A 20,619-nucleotide genomic window follows, 5' to 3' on the forward strand; every position below is an offset into this window, starting at 1 on the left:
TAATTGTGGGCACCTCCAGTGTAGAGACCACAGGTCTTTATGCAATTTGGCGACAGGTCGCTTGTAACAGTTCGATCTGCATACAGACCTCAATTCTAGAATAATAAAAACTTCGACACATTTACTTTATATATTCCATCTTTATTGTATATTTTATATCAATTGGCAGAATCTAAAACTATTGTGATTTCTTACTGGATAAAGTCTTTTTTTCTTTTTTGTTTTTGTTTTCTTCTTGTTTTTATAATATTTCAAATGATTTCATATAAATAATGATTATAATATATATAATTTTGTATGCATTATTACAATATGTATGTATATCGAGCTTCAGTCGAACAAATGCAATGTGACCAAGTAATGACTTTTAGTCAAAATTTGGAATAAAATTCGTAGATAGTTTTCTTTTTCACACTTTTCACATTCGTTTGTTCATTTATTCTTCAGCATCGGCAAATTGATCAACCGATAAGTTGTGCATGCCCGCACAGGCATTATCCACAGCACCAGAATCACCATTGCCTGATGAGATGTAATCGCCGGCATCATCAAATTCGCCCTCGCCATCTTCATCGTATTCCATGATATCACTATCTCCGGATATGCTATCGTCCGAGTCGGGATGTAATTCTTGGCATTCAGTCATGGCCTTAAACGGAGGTGGGAATAAATTTATAAATATTGGAAATTTTTGATTGTGGTATTTATTTACCTGATACATGGTATCCACAATGTTAACATCATCGGGCAATAACCAACACTCGGTTAGCTGGTCCTCTTCGGCATCAACAAAAACATCCTCCTCTTCGTCATCATCATCTTCATTATCGCTATTTCCATTAGCGGCATCCTCTGCACCATTTGTATCGGCTGTCTTGGCATGACCATTGCCATTGGCAACATGCTCATCACTTGCCCCGGGCCATCGAATGTGACGATCCACAACAAAACAAATACACTTCGATGGTATGCTGGCCGTACCATGTACACCAATACGTTTCCAGGATATTGACATGCCTTCGGGTTCATTGGCCGGTTTCCACATTAGTGAACTGCAAGCAAAAATAGTTTGTCAGTCTGGTTGTTGTTGTTTTGGCTTCTTTCTTTGTATTGCATTGTTATCGTGTGAATGGAACAAAACAATAGCCGTCGAACATTGACATTTCTCTTACCTATGACTGATGTAGACATTTCCTTTGCCCACAGTGTGTTGTTCAATTCTCAGTGTCACATTATCGGAGGTAAAAACAACTCCTTCGGTTGGTGGTGCTACTTGGCCGATAATTACCATTGTTGCCTCTTCTCAGCTATCCTTAATTCAATTCACGTGCCGGAATATAAAAGAAATGCCGATGGCCGATGTAAACAATTCTCTTTCTTGCCAAAAAAAAACCCACCGCAGAGGCTGTGCTAACCATTAAGTAACGGCGTTCGATATGCTGTTTGCAAATATCAAAGGTTGAGTAAGATAACGTAACTGTGACGTCGTGTGCTGCGTAAGTAATGTAACGCTAATTTCATTTTTATTTAAATTTTAAATGGGGTATGATTGACGATAAGATTGGTGAGAATGGTGTAAACGACAGGGTAAGTGAATCTGTCGTTAACGAAATGTTGTTGTAGCAACATAATACATGTCCAATATGAATTGAGGCGGTTGCACTATCCTGATAATAGTTGAGCTAAAACTACTCGTGTTTGCCTTGCAGCTACTTCTCCTCTGCTGCGATGTATGGGGGTGGTCTCCAATTATGGTATTCACGCGATATTGCTCTACTGTCTGAGCGACTGCGTCCGTATGAATACCATTCACGCTTGTACCTTTGGACTTCTCTCTCTAGATCATGAAGATCTTTCCTGACGTGCCTGGGTGGGGGAGTCCTGTCCATAGGGCTATGGCAGGGATGTTCCCGACGATAACACCCAAGCAAGTACTGCTTCGACAACATATAATTGTGACGATGGACGGGTAAGATATTCATTTCCTCATAAAGATGGTCCACAGGAGTCATGAGGAGACACCCTGTTGCAGTTCTCAGGGCAGCGTTCTAGCAGGTCTGGATATTCTTCCATTTCCGAACCACACTGGCGCCGCATAGCTTACCACTGAACGGTCTATTGCTTTATAAGAGGTCAACAAGGTTTCTTTGTCAGCGCCCCAAGTGCTACCGGCTAGCGACTTGAGGACCTTCTTCCTACTTCTCAGCTTATCGCATAAAGCAGTGGCTTGTGCGGACGACTTGAAAGGCTGTCGAACGTTGCTCCCAGTATCTTGGGGTAGTTGGTGGTCGGAATCAATTCTCCATCGACCATTATGTTCAGTGGGAGCTTCATTTCAGTCGTCCAAGTGGTGAACAGTGTGGCTGTTGATTTCGTGGCGGATATTTTCATATTCTTCAGATAGAAGAAGTTAACAAGATCGGCTATGTAGACGTTTAGCCCCTCACATATATCATTTTTAGTCGCCGAAGTTGTCGTCAACGACAACATCGCTTACCCTGTCGCCCAAGTTGTCTTGCATGAATACTGCGACACTTGTGTAAAAGTTTCGTCAACGATCTCGCATTGTTGTCTGCAAGGAATTGCCACTGCCTTGCACGATTCGTTAATGTTGTCTGCAAGACACTTTCTACTACTCTACTCTCGAGAGAAAAATCCTCCATTCGTGGAAAATATAGGAGTAAAATTTTTGGAATATGGCATTTCTTTTTAATCAACATTGGGTATTTTTCATACTTTGTGTACCCTTAGTGTTTGTGTTGTACGAAATAATTAAAAAGAAATAAAGAATTGAAACCACTATTATTATACTTAGAGCATATTTAGAGGATGTTGCTACTTCCAGAGAGCAAAAATCATGAATGTCTGTTGTGTTTTGCATAATATATGAATACAGAAACACCAGAAGAGAGACGTCCCCATGTAACCCTACTCCTAACCATGGCACAATGAATAGGTAGACCATTTGGAGCAGCAGATGCCTTGATTAACTGTCAAAGTGCGTAATTTCTACTTGAATTCGATGTGCAATGAAAAATTATATGGAAAAAATTGACAGATGATCGAGACAAAAACGAATGTTTTGATACCTTATTATTGCATCATGCTCCTAACCAATATCTTGCAGCTGCCCAAAACCTGAGAGAGAAAATTGGACAAGACAAGATTTGTATAACTTATACCAGAACACAACCCATTAAAGTAGTTTACTTTATTTTATTAAAACTTAAAATTAATATACAAATTTGTACTTTTTTTGAAAAAAAGTTAAAGAATTCATATCACACATGAGTCTTATTATTTAGTTAGAGGAAATTCATCAATTAAGTTGTTTCAATTGTAGGTTTGTTTTTGCCAAATTGTACTCTAACTCCCGTATTCGTAACTTCTCCATCAGAATGTTATGGCGCTTTATTTCATCCAGTTCATTTTCTTTGGATTTTTTCATTTCTTGATAATGTTTTTTCTGAAGATCTCCCAATTTTTGCTTCGTCTTTTTCATCGCCGATTGGCTGACTCCATTAAGATGTTCATTTGATCATGTTTCTTCACAGGCAGTACTTAAACATTCGCTGCGTCTCTTCATCATCGTCAATAAGAACAGAGTTTACTGCAACACCCTCTACAGACGATTTAATTTCAGTAAGATTATAGATAGCTTCTTCGGTGCTTGATAATTTTTGCCCCTTTGTTTGGACCGCCCCTGGGGGGTTAAAGCGAATTTACATATAACATTTAATCGTGATTAAAGGCTGAATCAGGGTTTATTTTCTTAATCAGGCTAAATTTACCATGATTTACCACAGAAATTTAAATCATGGTGCAGCAGGATTTATTTTAAATCATGATCGAAATCATGATACTACTGAGATGCAACACGGGTTTTCATTTTAGTAATATTGCAATATTTGGGTTCTTTTTGTACGAAAAAATACAACTCTCTCACAATGTACCAAAATTTGCTACTGTTTTTACATGCCGTTTGTTTTTAAATTTAACGGCTGACAAATACAAAAATGACAGATCAAAAGAAAATAAAAATTAATTAAAGAATTTTTGTGTTTTTAGGTGTTTTTTTTTACTTTCCAAACGATCACAGTATTGCAAAAACATTTCCATTGTGGTAATTCTTCTCTTCTTTTTCAAATTGCAAACATATATTTTTGGCGCAAATTAATAATTTTGTATGTATACTAACAAACATCAGCTGATCGGCATTTAGATCATGATTAAGGGTATGTGTAAACAATTAGGGTGTATTTCTGGATTTCGTTAATCGAGTCGATTTAAAATCGTATATATAAATGTACTTTTACTCTGTATTGCGATGCGTAAGAAAAATTGCGTCGCATCGTGTAATAGGTACTCTCTAATTCGTTTTCGTATCCTCTTTCGCATCTACTTTACGCAAATGTGGCATCACCGCAATCTGTAATACGAAAACGCATGTCAAACTCGTTCGTTAAACGCAAATATCTTGCGTTAACAAAATAGCAAACGCAAATGAAGCAAAACATGTAAGTAAGCACAATTAAAGGTTTTATTTATATCTAAATTAATATTTATTTTAGTTGAAAGCCAAAAAAGGCACAGTGTTGCAATCTCAGCATCGCCAGTTCCAACTTTAGTAGATTTTATGGCGCAATACAGCGGTTTGGCAAAGGGACAGCTGCAGAGTTCAAATGTGAAACAACGCGCCAACAATTTGTAGACAAAACTGGATTATGACCTTAATTCAAATGGACCTTCTGTAAGAGATGTCGCTGGTTGAAAAAAAGTAATGTTTTATATTTTTATATAAAATGTGAAACTACAGGTCTGTTTCCGTACTGCAAGAATCTACTACTTTTTACTACGATAACAAATTTTCCTTTATGATATCGAAGAAAATAGTAAAATCGAGTAGATTCTTGCAGTACGGGAACAGACCACATATGTGTGCATATTTAAAGGTTGGTGTTGATAACCACCTTGTCGAAACAACTTCAAAGCAGCGGCCACTTTTATTGGAGTTGGAATTGCTGTGGATCTATTTAGAGCGACGAGGACATTTTTGATAGCGTCTACCAGATACATTAACGCATCTTTATTGAGACGAAAATTTTGCATAAATTTACTAAAATTAAATATTTTAAAACGTTTGTCACATAATTTGTACTTCTATTTTCATACCCGTGTTTACTTTGGGAGAGTATATTTGATTGATCACTTAAAATTCTTTTTTTAATTCGTTAATCATTTTTGTTAAAAAAAAAGCACTCGTACTACATAACAATATGTTTTTATTTAAAATTTTTTGACGTTTCCTTTTGTCATGCTTCGTTATTGTTTTTACTTTGTGGTGCCAGCGTTGCCCTATTTTCGATTTAATTTGCGAATGCGTTTGCGTGAGCGATACAGAGTACTAAATTGTATATTAACGCATTTAGCTTTCGCAACGCAATACAGAGTAACCCCCATGTTCCTGTTTTGTATTTCAAATTCTGTGCAGCTTTTTGCATTACATATATTTTTTTGGTCAGCCCAAACATATTTTAAGTAATTTTGAAGAATGAATGGTGCTCTTATTAGGTGGTCCCATAGAATTGAGTTCATTTTCGGTTTTTTTTTCAGAACAGAATAAGAGACTTTTTGCTCCCTTTATAAATTCCACGTGAAATGTCAGGATGTAATTTCAAAACTGACACGAAATGCTGCAATTGGGTTTTATTTGTCTTCGACCTACAAAAAATTAATTTATTTTTATATATATTTCGATTTATATTTGAAAAACCATACTTACATTTGTATCTCCCTTAGATTTTGTTTGTGAGATATTTTTGAGAGGAAAAACACAAATCGAACTTTCTTATGATGCCTACTTTTTCTCCTTTTCCTTTTAATTCCGCGCGGAATTTTCTTTACGATTGGGAAACAGGGAAAATAAAAAAAATCCGCACGGAATTATTTTTGATGATTGGGCTGATTAATTGGCCATCAAATGACAAAAAATAGATAAGGTTTAAGGTGTTTTTTTTTAATCATAAAACACTCGTAGAAAAAATCAAAACAGTGGCACTCGTCTTTAGCCATATTTATGATCTATCTTATATATTATTTATATATTTATTGGTATTTCCTTCAATTTAATCTTATCAATGGCAAACAAATTGCCCAATATATTACAAGAAAATATAGAATGGACATGCGAAGTATTTTAAAATATTTTGTGTTTCAAAAATTATTTTGTGGTGCGAATTTTTTTAATGGATTTTTTGGAGTTATTTTTTATATAATTTAAAATAATTTTGTGGTGCGTTTTTTTTAAATTATTTTTTATACAATTTAGATTCGATTTTTTAAAATAATTTTTAGGCAACCATCATTGGTGTGGATTTTCATAAATTATTTCCTAAAATCAAATTGTAGGCGTGGATATTTTAAAAAAATATATATTTTTTTAATACCTCCTCTTATTAAATGTTAGAAATAAAACAACCATAAAATCAAAAACTTCTTCTATTAAAATACTGTTACAAGTGGTTTCGAAATTTCATTTAACATTTTTAATTAGTATGAAATGCCAGTAATGGCCTTTATCCATTGCAAATAGCTTGTGACACGTACAAATCCGGATGGATAACCTTCGGCACAGCCAGCAGCAGCAACAAAAGAGGTCACACCGACCAACACTTGATTCGATTCCAAAACCAATGGACCACCGGAGTCACCTTGGCAGGTGGAGGTACCACCTGTGGTTGCCACACAAATGGTGTTCGATGTTACCACAGAGCTGCCATAGGTGGCAGCACACAAAGTGTTGGAAATGATTTTCAATGGGACATAATTCAAATTTGGCGAAACCGTTGAATCTGGAAATTTCGAAGAAAATTAAATTAAAAAAATTCAATATTTGCAAACTACATACCATCCGATGTACGACCCCAACCCGAAGCAATGGCATACTCGCCACCATAAGTGGAATAGGATGATGAAATGGCAGGCAATTGAACGGGTTGTATGGAACTGCTGAATGACACTGAGGGTATTCTGATCAGGGAAATGTCGTTCGCCAAAATTTGGGAATTATAACCGCTGTGTTGGAAAATATCTGTAGCATCAACTGTATAGCTAACCTTGGGACTGGTGCGAACAGTGCTGCCCAAATAGACAGTCACAAATTTGGCACCCGACGTACAATGGGCAGCAGTCAAGACCCAATTTTTACCAATCAAAGAACCACCACACCACGAAGAGGAAAGGAGACTTTTTTGCAGCGATAGTCCCACTTGCCAGGGAAATTGATCTTCAACAGCGGGAAAGCCATTTGTTATGCGTCCTCCCAAGATGTCGCTGTCACCCATTTTGGCATCCATCAAAGGGATGGGTTCCGCTTTGGGTGGTGCTGCCAAAACACAGCCCACTAGGCTTAACAATAAAATTATACTTTTCTTCATATTACGTCCCCACCAGCTGCAGAATTCGTTTGATACTAAAATGCCAATTGGCCGTTTAATAAATTTTATATAGAACACAGCCAAAGGGTAATGTTCGAAAATCCATTGCGTAGTATTGGCATAAGAATTAAAATCATGAAAAAGATATTGAAATTCTGATTGGAAAATTGACAATGATAAGATAGGTGGTGGTGGTGGCAGACTAATGTCTAATATAAAAATGTGGGGAAAATAATTGGACGTCATTTGTTTTTTTTTCAAAAAAAAAAAAAAAATTGACCGGGCCAATCTTATTTCACCCTACCCTTTTCCAATTGTGAGTGGCTGAAAGATTGGTTTTTAAAATCCATGGCGTTATTGGTGGAAAAATTTATAATTTAAAAAAAAATTAAAAAAATCTACACCTACTTTAGGCACTGAAAATATATCTTAGAGAAGCTCGTGCGTTGTGTGCCAATAAAGCGGGCCCCACGTTGGGTGCCAATAAAGAACGCTTCACTTTGGGTTTCAATGGAGCAGACTTCATGTTGGGCGTCAATAATGCACGCTCGTGGAGAGCTGTTATGGCTTCATCCGGAACAACAAGATTTAAAATAATGCTTTTACTCCTTGTTTAGGAACTACTTCCAGCTTATGATCTGAGCCCATCAACTTAGGCCAGCGTGGTTAATGATCTTAAGCCTTCAGTGTTCGCTAAACGAATTAGAATCGGAGAGTCCAGACTCGGAGTGTAGCGATTTTATTGAAATTTTGGTTTGCTTAGGTACTACATTTGAGAAGCGAGATTCTAATCTAGTATTGGTTGTATAAAAGTGTATTATATTCAGAGGTGTAATTTTATGGTACTATTTACAGATTATTTACATAAGTGGCCGTTAATTTCAAATACTTAAATGTTAAATGAGCTAAGTGTTTACACTATCGCAAATAAAATACATAATTTGAATAAATCCAATAAGGTAAGTAGTAAAGTTGGAAGGGGCCGACTATATGATACCCTTCACTACGTTGGGTATATTCAACAGATGGAATCCTTACAGACGTCGCATTTTTGAAGGACCATTAACATGAAATTAAACATGTCATTCTGAAACTTATACTAAATTTTGATCAGATATAGAGATATGGGGACTTTGGTGCACCATTTACATAAAATCGGACGAAAAATTATATGGGAGCTATATCTAAATCTGAACCAAATTTTCTCAATTTTAATAGGGTTTGTCCTTGGGCCAAATAAATGAACTGTGTCAAATTTCATTCAATTCGAGTCAAAAATGCGACCTGAACTTTTTTACAATTTAACATGGACAGACAGACTGACGGACATGCATAAATCGACTTAAAAAGTGATTCTATGCTTATTCTCAAAAGGAACCATGTGTCTATCTCGTTTCTTTTTGCCTGTTACAAACATATGCACATAATACCCTGTACCACAGAGTGGTGAAGGGTATACAAATGTGGGGAAAATAGTAGGACGTCATATGTTAAAAAAAAATGACCGGGTCAATCTTATTTCACCCTACCCATTTCCAAATTTGAGTGGCTGAAAGAATGGATTTTAAAATCCATGGTGTTATTGGTGGCAGAAAAAATTATTAAAACCCAGTGAGCGAACAGTATAGTCGGACGGGCCGACCATATGATACCCTACACAACTTCGACGAACATTTCATGGAACATTTCAAAGCGATCAGCGCTGTATTTCCGCCCTCTGGTGGGGTAATGGGTTACTAAATAATATCTGAATATGTAAGCACCCGTAAATATTTAAGTGTAATTCCCGCATCGGAGTACATACGTCAATATAATTGGCATCAATTTAAAGGTCAACAACTCCTTTTGGATATACTATCAACTTCTCGGCTCTATGTCCTTCAGGAATAATTTTGTCATTTTTCACACAAAAGTCAAATGGACCCTGACCCGCTAAATATTGACCGATAGGCATGCTTATTCTTTGGCCCAATCCCCCTTCTCCATGTAAAAATTGTTTGGATGAGATGTTTGGGCCATAATTGCGGTCTCTGGAACGACCAGAAAAACCGACAAAAATTTAGTATTTGGTCCGTTTCATCCCCTAAATATTAAACGATCATTACCAAAAACTATGGGGGTCTTCATTGGGCCGAACCCATCCTAAATGCAAAATTTCGTGAAGATTAGTTCATAACGGTGGCCTGTAAGTGTTTACAAATTATAATGGACAGATGGACGGACGGACACACATGTCTAGATCGACTCAGCTAGTCGAGATATGACAATCGGTACACTTAAAGGGGGGTCTAGGACCAATATTTCGCGGCGTTACAAACTCTTGTGCCTGCACAAAGCTATAATATCCTGACAACATAGTTGTGTAGGGTATAAAAATCCACGTTTAAATTAAATACTGGAAAAATAATTAAAAAAAAATCCACGTTTAAATTAATTACTGGAAAAATAAGTACAAAAATTAAAAGAATCTACGCCTATTTTAGGCACTGAAAATATATCTTGAAAAAAATCACCGCCTACATCAGGCACTGAAAATATATATTTAAAAAATCCATGCCTGCTGTTAGTCCTTGAAAAAAATATTTTCATTATTTTTCTTGAAATATTTCTGTAGTTATTTTTTTTAATATATTGGGAAATTCTGCAACTGATAAGATTAAATATCAATAACAATCAATAATAATAGGAATGTGTATTGCAAAAAATCTTATATAGATCATCAAATAAATATGGCTAAAGACGAGTGCCATTTTTTCGATTTTGCATTGGTTTTTTGGTAATTGAAAATTAATCTAATCTATTTGGCATTAGATGGCCAATTAATATTCGGGAATAGCTAGAACACATTCATATTTATATTTCTAACTATATGTATTCCAAGGTTTTTTAAATATTTTTGGCTTTCCTTTTCATTGCAAAACTTAGATCATTAAGCTCGACTCGAAAGAGTATAAATAATCACTTTAAAGATTACTTTCAAATGATCACTGCCCTTACAAGGAAAAATTCAAATAACAAAAATTATTTCAGCTGAGCACGGCTAGGGCTCGAACTTCGGTCCTCGGAGCAACACAAATGTTATCAGACCACTTAACGTTCTAAGCCATCAACACACTTCCAAAAACGGTTGCGCAATTGTAGGTGTGTGGATTAATTATCCGTCGCTACAACAAAAATCTGCTTTGAAAAGGACTGTTCCTAGAATTGAAGACAAATGTCGAGCTTTGCCAAATTTGAATATAATTCGCATATGCAAGTTTCGCATCAGGGCGGAATAAATACAAGTTATCAACATACGACCTTTGTAAAGCCACATAGCCCAATATGTCTGATGAGCCGCTTAACCAACGGGAAAACGCGTCGCATAATGGTGGGTACGTAGGTTCTTCTCCTGGCTTTCCTTTTCATTGCAAAACTTAGATCATTAAGCTCGACTCGAAAGAGTATAAATAATCACTTTTTTCGAAATATTTCTTTTAGTTGTCAGTTTTTGGTAGAAACACTTAAAAAATATATATTTTTTTAACAAACAGTTATCGACGTGGATTTTCTTATTATGTATTTGACCAACATATGGCGTGGATTTTCTAAAAATATTTTTTTTTCAAACGAATCTAGTTTTTAAAATATTTTTTTACGACCCCCTGGAAATCAAAAGAAATTCTTAAAAAATAAAATAAAAAAATTATATTATTTTCACATCAATTTATTTGTAAAATATCTCAAAATCCATTTAGTAGGCAATGCCAGTGTTCTCCTTGATCCAGTCCAAATAGCTGGTGACACGGACGAAACCAGCTGGGGCACCAGATTGGCAACCAGCCGACGAAACGAAAGAGGTGACACCAATCAATTTGCCAGAGTTAACCAAAGCCAATGGGCCGCCAGAATCACCACTGCAGGTCGAGGTACCGCTGGGAGTGGCAGTGCAAATGTTCTTGGAGGTGATGATCAAGCTACCATAGGTATTGGCACAGACACTGTTGGTGATGACTTCCATGGGGGCATATTGCAATTTGGAGGCAACAGCGGTGGCAGAGTCAGAGACCAAACCCCAACCAGAGGCAATGGCCATATCACCGGCATAGGTGGAGTAGGACGAAGAGATGGCTGGCAATTCGATTTTCTTGATGTAGGCGGTGTAGGTGACCGAGGGGATTTTGATCAAGGAGATGTCGTTTCTCAAGACAATGGAGTTGTAGCCGGAATGTTGACGGAATTCACTGCTGGCAACAGTGTAGGTGACCTTGGGGCTGGTACGGACAGTGGCGCCCAAATAGACGGTGGCAGAGGAGGCACTAAAAGTATTAGGGAATTTGTTAGTGTGTTTGAATTTCGAGAGAAATTCCTACAACTTACCCATTGGTACAGTGGGCAGCAGTCAAAACCCAATTGTTGTCAATCAAAGAACCACCACACCACCAGCCACCGCTGGGGCTAGAGAAGCTCAAACCAACCTGATAGGGAAATTGACCTTCGGCAGCATCCTTGCCATTGGTAATGCGACCCTCAACTTCAAGGATCTCTGGCAAGAAACGGGGTTGCATAAATTTACCTTCAGGCAGGATAGTTCCAGCTGAAGCTGTGGCAATAGCCAAGGCAAGAACAACGAACACTTTCATGATGTCTACTAAGCAGATGGCCTGTTCAGGCTATTGCGGGCATATTTATACCATCCGAAAAATAAACAAACAAATAAATTATTATTATTGTTTTTATTTTATCGCAAGGCAGCAGTTATCAGGGATATTTTTTGTCACGGAAAATCAGGTTAATTTTGTCGTCAGTGAATGGTAAATCCAAAGATATAGTCCCTTAATAAGTGTACTTTGTGCATAGTGTTAACTGATAGTGGAACTTGCTTCGAATAACTTCGAGAAGTGCAAATTGTTATCAGTTGGAAAGTTGATAGTACATAAAGGAAAATTTCCCACAATAGAAATTGTCGTGTGCCTGGATAAACCCATCAAATGGTCGGGTCGGGCTATTAATACCTTCTTTTTGTGATAACAAATTTCTTTCTATCGATGATAACAATGCAAGCCAACCTGGCCATCTTTGGTATAAATATGTCCACAATTGTCAAATAATGTTATAAGTCTCTTTGTTTAGTGGACAGTCATTATGAAAGTGTTTGTTGTACTCGCCTTGGCCTTGGCCACCGTTTCGGCTGGAACTATCCTGCCTGAACAGAATTTTATTCATCCTCGTCAATTGCCAGTGACCATCAATGCTGAGGGTCGCATTACCAATGGCAAGGAAGCTGCTGAAGGTCAATTCCCCTATCAGGTTGGTTTGAGCTTCTCCAGCCCCAGCGGTGGCTGGTGGTGTGGTGGTTCCTTGATTGACAACAATTGGGTTTTGACTGCTGCTCACTGCACCAGCGGGTAAGTTAAATAACTTCTACCAAAATTTAAACTTCACTCTATCAAATTTTCTTTTCTTTTAGTGCCTCCTCTGCCACCGTCTATTTGGGCGCCACTGTCCGTACCAGCCCCAAGGTCACTTACACTGTTGCCAGCAGCGAATTCCGTCAACATTCCGGCTACAACTCCATTGTCTTGAGAAACGACATTTCCTTGATCAAGATCCCCTCGGTCACCTACACCGCCTACATCAAGAAAATTGAATTGCCCGCCATCTCTTCGTCCTACTCCACCTATGCCGGTGATATGGCCATTGCCTCTGGTTGGGGTTTGGTCTCTGACTCTGCCACCGCTGTTGCCTCCAAATTGCAATATGCCCCCATGGAAGTCATCACCAACAGTGTCTGTGCCAATACCTATGGTAGCTTGATCATCACCTCCAAGAACATTTGCACTGCCACTCCCAGCGGTACCTCGACCTGCAGTGGTGATTCTGGCGGCCCATTGGCTTTGGTTAACTCTGGCAAGTTGATTGGTGTCACCTCTTTCGTTTCGTCGGCTGGTTGCCAATCTGGTGCCCCAGCTGGTTTCGTCCGTGTCACCAGCTATTTGGACTGGATCAAGGAGAACACTGGCATTGCCTACTAAATGAATTATGAGAAAATTGAATAAACTTCGAGCGATTTAAAAGAACTTCAATTTGTTTTTCTCGGATACGAAGGCTAACGAGAAGCATGGCTTATTTTTTTAATATTTTTGTCGCTGCCTAAAATAGGCGTGGATTTTTTTGTTAAATATTTTTCAATGCCGGATGGATTTTTCAAAAATATTTATCAGTGCCAGAATTGTCGTGGATTTTTTTTTTAAAACTATTTTTTATACCCTTCACCACACTGTGGTAAGGGTATTATGTCTTTGTGTATATGTCTGTAACAGGCAAAAGGAAATGAGATAGACACATGGTTCCTTTTGAGAATATGCATAGAATCACTTTTTAAGTCGACTTATGCATGTCCGTCCGTCCGTCTGTCCATGTTAAATTGTACAAAAGTACAGGCGGCATTTTTTATTCGAATTGAATAAAATTTGGCACCGCTCATTTATTTGGCCCAAGGACGAACCCTATTGAAATTGGGAAAAATCGGTTCAGATTTAGATATAGCTGTCATATATATTTTCGTCCGATTAAAAGTAAATGGTGTACCAAAGTCCCTATATATCTTTCGATTTGCATGAAATTTGGCATAGCGTACTGAATTAAGTCTAGAACGACGTGTGTTAAATTTCCTGAAAATCGGTTCAGATTTAGATATAGCTCCCATATATATTTTCGTCCGATTTTAGGTATATAGTGTACCAAAGTCCCTATATATACTTCGATTTGCACGAAATTTGGCATAGTATTCTGAATTAAGTCTAGAACGATGTGTTTAAAATTTCGTGAAAATCGGTTCAGATTTAGATATAGCTCCCATATATATTTTCGTCCGATTTTAGGTAAATAGTGTACCAAAGTCCCTATATATCTTTCGATTTGCATGAAATTTGGCATAGCGTACTAGATTAAGTCTAGAACGACGTGTGTTAAATTTCCTGAAAATCGGTTCAATTTTTAGCTATAGCTCCCATATATATTTTCGTCCGATTTTAGGTAAATAGTGTACCAAAGTCCCTATATATCTTTCGATTTGCATGAAATTTGGCATAGCGTATTAGATTAAGTCTAGAACGACGTGTGTTAAATTTCCTGAAAATCGGTTCAGATTTAGATATAGCTCCCATATATATTTTCGTCCGATTTTAGGTAAATAGTGCACCAAAGTCCCTATATATCCTTAGATTTGCACGAAATTCGGCATAGCTTACTGAATTGAGTCTAGAATGATGTGTGGTAAGTTTCGGAAAAATCGATTCAGATTTCGATATAGCTCCCATATGTATTTTCGTCCGATTTTAGGTAAATAGTGCACCAAAATCCCTTTATATTCTTCGATGTGCACGAAATTCGGCATAGCTTACTGAATTGAGTCTAGAATGATGTGTGGTAAGTTTCGGAAAAATCGATTCAGATTTCGATATAGCTCCCATATGTATTTTCGTCCGATTTTAGGTAAATAGTGCACCAAAGTTCCTTTATATCCTTCGATTTGCACGAAATTTGGCATAGCATACTGAATAGAGTTTAGAATGATGTGTGGTAAGTTTCGGAAAAATCGATTCAGATTTCGATATAGTTCCCACAAATACATATATATTTGTCCGATTGTACACAAATGTTGCACCAAACTCCTAATGCATGCATATGTACAATATACTCAAAGTGGTGAAGGGTATCATATAGTCGACCCAGTCCGATTTAACTACTTTCCTTACTGGTTTTTCATTTTAAAAACTTTACGATTTTTCACAAATATCTTTTTTTCAGTATATTTGCTTTTTAAATCCCTTGTCCCAATTAAAAAAAATCAGATGTTCAGTTGTTTTTTCAAATGTTTAATTAATTTTTATTTTATTAAAACATCAAATCAATAGCCTTTCAAATATTTAGTAAGAAATGCCAGTCTTGGATTTGATCCAATCCAAATAGCTAGTGACACGGACGAAGCCAGCTGGGGCACCGGAAGCGCAACCGGCCGAGGACACGAAGGAGGTGACACCAATCAAAATATCCGAAGATTCCAAAGCCAAGGGGCCGCCAGAATCACCTTGGCAGGTAGAGGTACCCTTGGGAGTGGAAACGCAAATGGTGTTGGAGGTGACAACAGAGGAACCATAGGTGGAGGAGCAAACGCTGTTGGTAATGACTTGGAGACGGGCATAGTTCAAGTAGGTGGAAACGGAACCGGCTGTAAAGAAATTTGCACATTTAATATTTATTTTTGAAATTCAAAATTGTTTTGGTGTACTTACTATCAGAGGTACGACCCCAGCCGGAGGCAATGGCGTAACTGCCAGCATAAGTCGAATAGGAAGATGAAACGGAGGGCAATTTAATCGATTTGATTTGAGAGGTATAGGTAACGGCGGGGATCTTAATCAAAGAGATGTCATTGGCCAATGTTTTGGAATTGTAACCGGTGTGTTGGTTGATGGCACTGGAACTAACAGTGTGGGTGACGGTGGCAACAGTACGAGTGGTCGAACCCAAGTAGACGGTGGCGGAGGTAACGCCATCAGTACAATGGGCAGCAGTCAAAACCCAGGTGTTGCCAATCAAGGAACCACCACACCAGAAAGAACCGGAACTGGTCTTCAATGACAAACCAACTTGATAGGGGAATTGACCGGCAGTAGCCTTCTGGCCATTGGTGATGCGACCCTCAATGGCATCTTCGACAATCAAGTCGCGTGGCACGACAGGGGTGTCGAAAATGGAGGCAGCCGAGGCCGAAGCCAAAACACAGGCAAAAAGAACTACGAATACTTTCATGGTGCTGAAATCACTGTTCCGAATGAGCCATAGAAGTCTGATTTTATATTAAATGACGTCCCAATATCCACCCATTGCCAAATCTTATCATTAAAGAACTTTTCACAGACACCTGCAATTGGGAAATCCATGTGATAAGTGTGAAATCACAACAAGTGGTGTTTTCGTATCTTAAGTGTGTGTTCAAAAATAAATGCAAAATAATTAAAAAAGAAACGGAATTAGCTTCTTTCACCAGATAATATTCGCAAACATCGAGGCTTATCTGATTTTATTTTCTCCGTTTTTTTTTTGTGTTTACACAATGGTCGCGCGACCAGAAGGTTCAACATTAGTTTTGGCAATTCCCAACTATCTTATCGATTAGGGGCTCAAAACTATCCATAAATTCTAGGAAATTTGGATTTTTTAGCAGTAATTAATTTATATTTTAATTTAAGTTCATTCTTTTTTTTTGTTGTTTTTATTAAGGATAAATTAAAATAGTTATAGGAGGGGATTAAAAAAAGGTGTCCAATATCAGGCGTGGATTTAAAAAAAAACATTATTTTCAATGACCAACAAAAGATTTGAGAGATTTAATGGTGGGAGCCACTTGGAAAATTATGTGTGAAAAATCACAAATCGCATCAATATTGACCGATCTTCAACAAAACAATCATGCTTATTCTTTGGCCAGATTCCCTTACTCGTGTAAAATTTCATACCTGTGGCCTCTAATTTAATTCAAACCACAACTAAAGTTTCTAATGACAATTGCAGACATCCCTGTCTAATTGGGCTTGCGCCAAAGTCTTGGTGTAAAGCCCACTAAAACAGAACTGGTGCTCTTCACTAGGAAACTCAAGATTCCTAGTGAAGTCCTAGGAGTGACTTCAACCCTTTCTGATAAAGCAAAATATCTTGGCACCATCCTTGACCGCAATCTAACGTGGAATAGGAATGTTGAGGAACGCTCTAAGAAAGGACAGCTGGCACTCTACACATGTAAGAATTCCATAGGTAAGAGCTGGGGAATAAAACCCGAGATCATACACTGGTTGGATGTGACGATTGGCCTCCCCATTTTTACATATGGTTGCCTTGTTTGTTGGCAGGGGGTTAACAAAAAGATGCTGCTGACAAAATTGAGTTTAGTACAGCGATCGGCTTCAATCCTGATCATCGGAGCGTTAAGAAGGCAGCCTTGAACGCAATTTTGAATCTCCAACCTTTGGACATTCTGATTAAATTCCAGGCGGCCAGGTGTGCCCTGAGACTCCGGGATCCTAAACATAACGCCAGGATATGGCCTCTTTAGGGGGAATAGTTATATTAGTGATTATGTTCCCCCTCATAGGGAATTTAATGACATCAAAGTTGAATTTCCTAGTAGGGAATCCTGGACTAGTGGCTCCTTACCTCTGCCAGGTCTGTCAATCTTTACAGACGGGTCTAAGATGGAGGAAGGCACTGGCGCAGGTGTTTACTGTAGGGAATTAGGAACATATATCTCATATAAACTCAACAATCTCTGACGGTACCGACTATATATGTCGATAGTCAGGCGGCCCTTAAAGCGGTGAAGTCGCATACCATAAACTCAAAAGCAGTTCATGATTCCAAGTCCGCTTTGATTGATATACGACAGATAGTTGGTTTATGTTGGGTTCCAGGACATAGTAACATTGAAGGGAATGCGATAGCCGTCGTCCAATCTTCCGATTGGGAGATCTGTGAAACCTCCCATCGGCTATTTCATTGGCAGAATCCGTGCGTTCTACTGGGATGTAGTCGGCAACAGATGGCTAAGAGAACCTGCTTGCAGAATCTCAAAATCTATCTTGTCTGAATTCTCTCGTAGAAGAACGTCTTCGCTGCTGACACAGAATAAGAGGGAGATTAGATCTCTCACTTCGAAGTGGGACTCCAGTGGAGAGGATTACTGTCGTCTATGTGAGGACGAAGAGGAACTGGAAACAATTGAACACATCCTCTGTAAGTGTTCATCGCTGATTAGCAGAAGACATAAACAGACCGATATGAAATTGATAATCTAGTCTTCTTCTCTAAAATAGACCCAAACCAGATCCTAGGCTTTGTCAAACATTTGACACGGCTAAAATAACCTCTCTTCCGCTCTTCTTCCCTCACTATCTATTCTCCTTGCTCATCCACTCTCTATTTTTCTTTTCTTTACAGGTAATATAAAAGGATGATCACAATGGACATAGTCTCCGAGTGGACGGTTGTTATTAACAGCCGTATATCCCTAACCTAACCTTGTGGTTTTGCAAAAATTAATTTTAAACAAAATAACGAAAATCATCTTGATAAATATTGGTATTTTTTTGTGGTGTATTCCAGTCATAGAGTTACTTTCAATTGGTCTGTTCCCGTATTACAAGAATCTACTTTTTACTACGGTAACGAATTTTCCTTTATGATATCAAAGAAAATAGTAAAATCTAGTAGATTCTTTCAGTACGCGAACAGAGCCCTCTGTCGTTTCCTCGACAGACCAAATATAGCCCATTGTGTAAAAGCAATAGGGCTGCTACAACAACAACAACCAAATATAACCTATTTTATAGGAAGAAGTAAAAATATGCCGCCAATCGTCAATGTTTTAAAGCATAGCCAGGAGGACGCAGGGAGTCGAAGTACGCGACTTCGAAGCACCTTCGACGAAAGCTATCTGAAAGGTATTGGAAGGCATGCCACCAGGAAACCATCTCGACACAATCGTTACCTGGACAAAAGTTCGGTCAAGCTATCTAGAATATTTTTTAAAAAATCAAGTCCAGTATTTTTCAAATTCCCCGTCTTTTTATAGTAGGAAACATATTTTAGAGAGGAAATGTGTTTGCTATGTGCGTTATAAGCGTACTTGACTGTAAATTGTTTTACTGCATTATTCGCATTACGTGAACCACCCTTAAATTTGTTGCACCCTGATATAACATATGTCACACAATCGATAACATATGTTATCGAACAGGTGTTTACTTTGCGAATGCCATCTCTAGCTCTCCCAAACAAATGCAAAGCAAAGAAAAAGAAGAAGAACAAAACTAAAGACTATGTATGATGGAAGGAATTGTTTGTGGAATTGCAAAAATTAATTTTAAACAAAATAACGGAAGTTATCTTGACGAGAATTGGTAAGTATTAGGCAGAATTTTCCAGGCCAAAGCATGATATTTATGAGATTCATGTTTTTGTTGCAGTACACCCAATTTGATGCAAACTCCTGAAGAAGTAACGAAAATGGCGCTGATTTGCAGTGGCGAGCAGTTGGCCTCTACTTCCTACAGCTGTCAAAAGGTAACAGATGATCTTGATTGTAGTAATGGTGATGAGGACGTCGAAGATTGGCCAAATAATAATGATGCACTGGATGGCCAGCAAGACGACCCAACGGGACGTAGTCGAAATACACGACTTCGTCGTAGCAGTATTGCTGGTGGCGGCACCTTTGCCGAAAGACGCCAACTGCCCTCTAGAAGCTCCAAGGAAAACAATCTCAACAGTATTAAGCGACGTACCATTATGAAACCTTCGCGACACAATAGTTCCCTAAACAAAGACTTTGCCAGTTTGAAACCTGCCGAAATAAAGAAGATCTATTTAAATAAGAAGCTCACAAAATTCAGACCTGCCAGCCTGGAAACAATTTTCGAGGAGCCAACCTCAGCGGGGGGAAATGCCGATGATGATGATGATGCTGAGAGTGGACAGGTTCGTTTTATTGGCACCCGCAAATTAAGACGTGTCCTGACATGTAGTGACGGTTTTGTTTTCAACAAAGCTTTAATTAAAAAACGACGTGCGAAAATTAAGAAAACCTTTGGTCGTCGTTTGTCGTTGAAAAAAATCTCCTTGGAAGAGTTTTTGGAGAAGCTCAATAACAGCATGGAAGAGCAAGATGAAGAGGGTGAGAAGAAAAAAGGTAATTCAACTCCTCCTCAGGGGAAAATAACTGAAACAATGGAGGATATTTCTGATGAGAATATAGAGACTGAAATGGACGCAATGCCCATACCAACCACAACAACAATACCAACACCACTAACCACACTACCAACAACAGCAACAATAACAAATTCTGTTAATGCATGTAGTACTAATTTAATGGCTCATCATTCAATAACTTCACCCACATTTTTACAAACAACTCAATTTTTACCCTAAAATTCGTATATCATATTATTGAAAAATTATTATATCGTTTCAATTGTTTCATATTTTAGTTTTACAGACACCCAGATAAATGGGGATTTTTTTCGAATTTTTAATTCGTAAATTTGCTACCAATATATTTTTAGAAAAAAAGCAAGAAATAAATTTCTAGACATATTTATCAAGCAAAACAAATTGTAAGGATATTGTTTCCTTTATTATGTGG

The 20,619-nt window shown here is 37.9% G+C and overlaps 8 protein-coding genes across 8 annotated transcripts in view; 2 read left to right on the forward strand and 6 right to left on the reverse strand.

Moving 5' to 3' along the window:
* LOC133331572 (E3 ubiquitin-protein ligase Nedd-4) overlaps positions 1-20,619 on the reverse strand; it is a 307,165-nt gene that overhangs the window by 21,433 nt on the left and 265,113 nt on the right. The gene's annotated exons all lie outside the window — the stretch shown is intronic.
* LOC133331575 (MICOS complex subunit MIC13 homolog QIL1) overlaps positions 1-20,619 on the reverse strand; it is a 267,176-nt gene that overhangs the window by 13,026 nt on the left and 233,531 nt on the right. The window lies entirely within an intron of this gene.
* LOC133331584 (methylosome subunit pICln) lies at positions 437-1,291 on the reverse strand. The gene is made up of 3 exons (XM_061539967.1): positions 1,173-1,291; positions 713-1,052; positions 437-649 (listed from the first exon to the last, which is right to left on the reverse strand). The coding sequence occupies exons 1-3, from the start codon at positions 1,289-1,291 to the stop codon at positions 437-439; spliced, it is 672 nt and encodes a 223-aa protein (XP_061395951.1).
* LOC133331544 (serine protease 1-like) lies at positions 6,550-7,436 on the reverse strand. Its single transcript, XM_061539929.1, has 2 exons — positions 6,908-7,436; positions 6,550-6,851 (listed from the first exon to the last, which is right to left on the reverse strand). Exons 1-2 carry the CDS (start codon positions 7,434-7,436, stop codon positions 6,550-6,552), a joined length of 831 nt encoding a protein of 276 aa, XP_061395913.1.
* LOC133331577 (serine protease 1-like) lies at positions 11,160-12,063 on the reverse strand. Its single transcript, XM_061539961.1, has 2 exons — positions 11,796-12,063; positions 11,160-11,734 (listed from the first exon to the last, which is right to left on the reverse strand). Exons 1-2 carry the CDS (start codon positions 12,056-12,058, stop codon positions 11,170-11,172), a joined length of 828 nt encoding a protein of 275 aa, XP_061395945.1. The 5' UTR covers positions 12,059-12,063; the 3' UTR covers positions 11,160-11,169.
* On the forward strand, positions 12,558-13,450 carry LOC133331580 (serine protease 1-like). The gene is made up of 2 exons (XM_061539964.1): positions 12,558-12,823; positions 12,886-13,450. The coding sequence occupies exons 1-2, from the start codon at positions 12,561-12,563 to the stop codon at positions 13,448-13,450; spliced, it is 828 nt and encodes a 275-aa protein (XP_061395948.1). The 5' UTR covers positions 12,558-12,560.
* On the reverse strand, positions 15,336-16,232 carry LOC133331578 (serine protease 1-like). The gene is made up of 2 exons (XM_061539962.1): positions 15,713-16,232; positions 15,336-15,648 (listed from the first exon to the last, which is right to left on the reverse strand). The coding sequence occupies exons 1-2, from the start codon at positions 16,230-16,232 to the stop codon at positions 15,347-15,349; spliced, it is 822 nt and encodes a 273-aa protein (XP_061395946.1). The 3' UTR covers positions 15,336-15,346.
* LOC133331545 (protein tantalus) lies at positions 19,546-20,405 on the forward strand. The gene is made up of 2 exons (XM_061539930.1): positions 19,546-19,557; positions 19,620-20,405. The coding sequence occupies exons 1-2, from the start codon at positions 19,546-19,548 to the stop codon at positions 20,403-20,405; spliced, it is 798 nt and encodes a 265-aa protein (XP_061395914.1).

This window comes from Musca vetustissima, unplaced genomic scaffold, assembly GCF_032173495.1.
Source record: "Musca vetustissima isolate MV318-11 ecotype Yass unplaced genomic scaffold, APGP_CSIRO_Mvet_v1 utg1319, whole genome shotgun sequence".
NCBI lineage: Eukaryota > Metazoa > Arthropoda > Insecta > Diptera > Muscidae > Musca > Musca vetustissima.

What these genes read in the sequence shown, in the direction of transcription:
- LOC133331584 (XM_061539967.1), bottom strand. Translation starts at nt 1,291, where the DNA reads ATGGTAATTATCGGCCAAGTAGCACCACCAACCGAAGGAGTTGTTTTT. An exon ending in AATGTCTACATCAGTCATAG is followed by an intron (nt 1,053 to 1,172) that starts GTAAGAGAAATG and finishes TTTTGCTTGCAG; the next exon opens with TTCACTAATGTGGAAACCGG. An exon ending in TTGTGGATACCATGTATCAG is followed by an intron (nt 650 to 712) that starts GTAAATAAATAC and finishes CCTCCGTTTAAG; the next exon opens with GCCATGACTGAATGCCAAGA.
- LOC133331544 (XM_061539929.1), bottom strand. Translation starts at nt 7,436, where the DNA reads ATGAAGAAAAGTATAATTTTATTGTTAAGCCTAGTGGGCTGTGTTTTG. An exon ending in TTGGGGTCGTACATCGGATG is followed by an intron (nt 6,852 to 6,907) that starts GTATGTAGTTTG and finishes CGAAATTTCCAG; the next exon opens with ATTCAACGGTTTCGCCAAAT.
- LOC133331577 (XM_061539961.1), bottom strand. Translation starts at nt 12,058, where the DNA reads ATGAAAGTGTTCGTTGTTCTTGCCTTGGCTATTGCCACAGCTTCAGCT. An exon ending in GCTGCCCACTGTACCAATGG is followed by an intron (nt 11,735 to 11,795) that starts GTAAGTTGTAGG and finishes TAATACTTTTAG; the next exon opens with TGCCTCCTCTGCCACCGTCT.
- LOC133331580 (XM_061539964.1), top strand. Translation starts at nt 12,561, where the DNA reads ATGAAAGTGTTTGTTGTACTCGCCTTGGCCTTGGCCACCGTTTCGGCT. An exon ending in GCTGCTCACTGCACCAGCGG is followed by an intron (nt 12,824 to 12,885) that starts GTAAGTTAAATA and finishes CTTTTCTTTTAG; the next exon opens with TGCCTCCTCTGCCACCGTCT.
- LOC133331578 (XM_061539962.1), bottom strand. Translation starts at nt 16,232, where the DNA reads ATGAAAGTATTCGTAGTTCTTTTTGCCTGTGTTTTGGCTTCGGCCTCG. An exon ending in CTGGGGTCGTACCTCTGATA is followed by an intron (nt 15,649 to 15,712) that starts GTAAGTACACCA and finishes ATTTCTTTACAG; the next exon opens with CCGGTTCCGTTTCCACCTAC.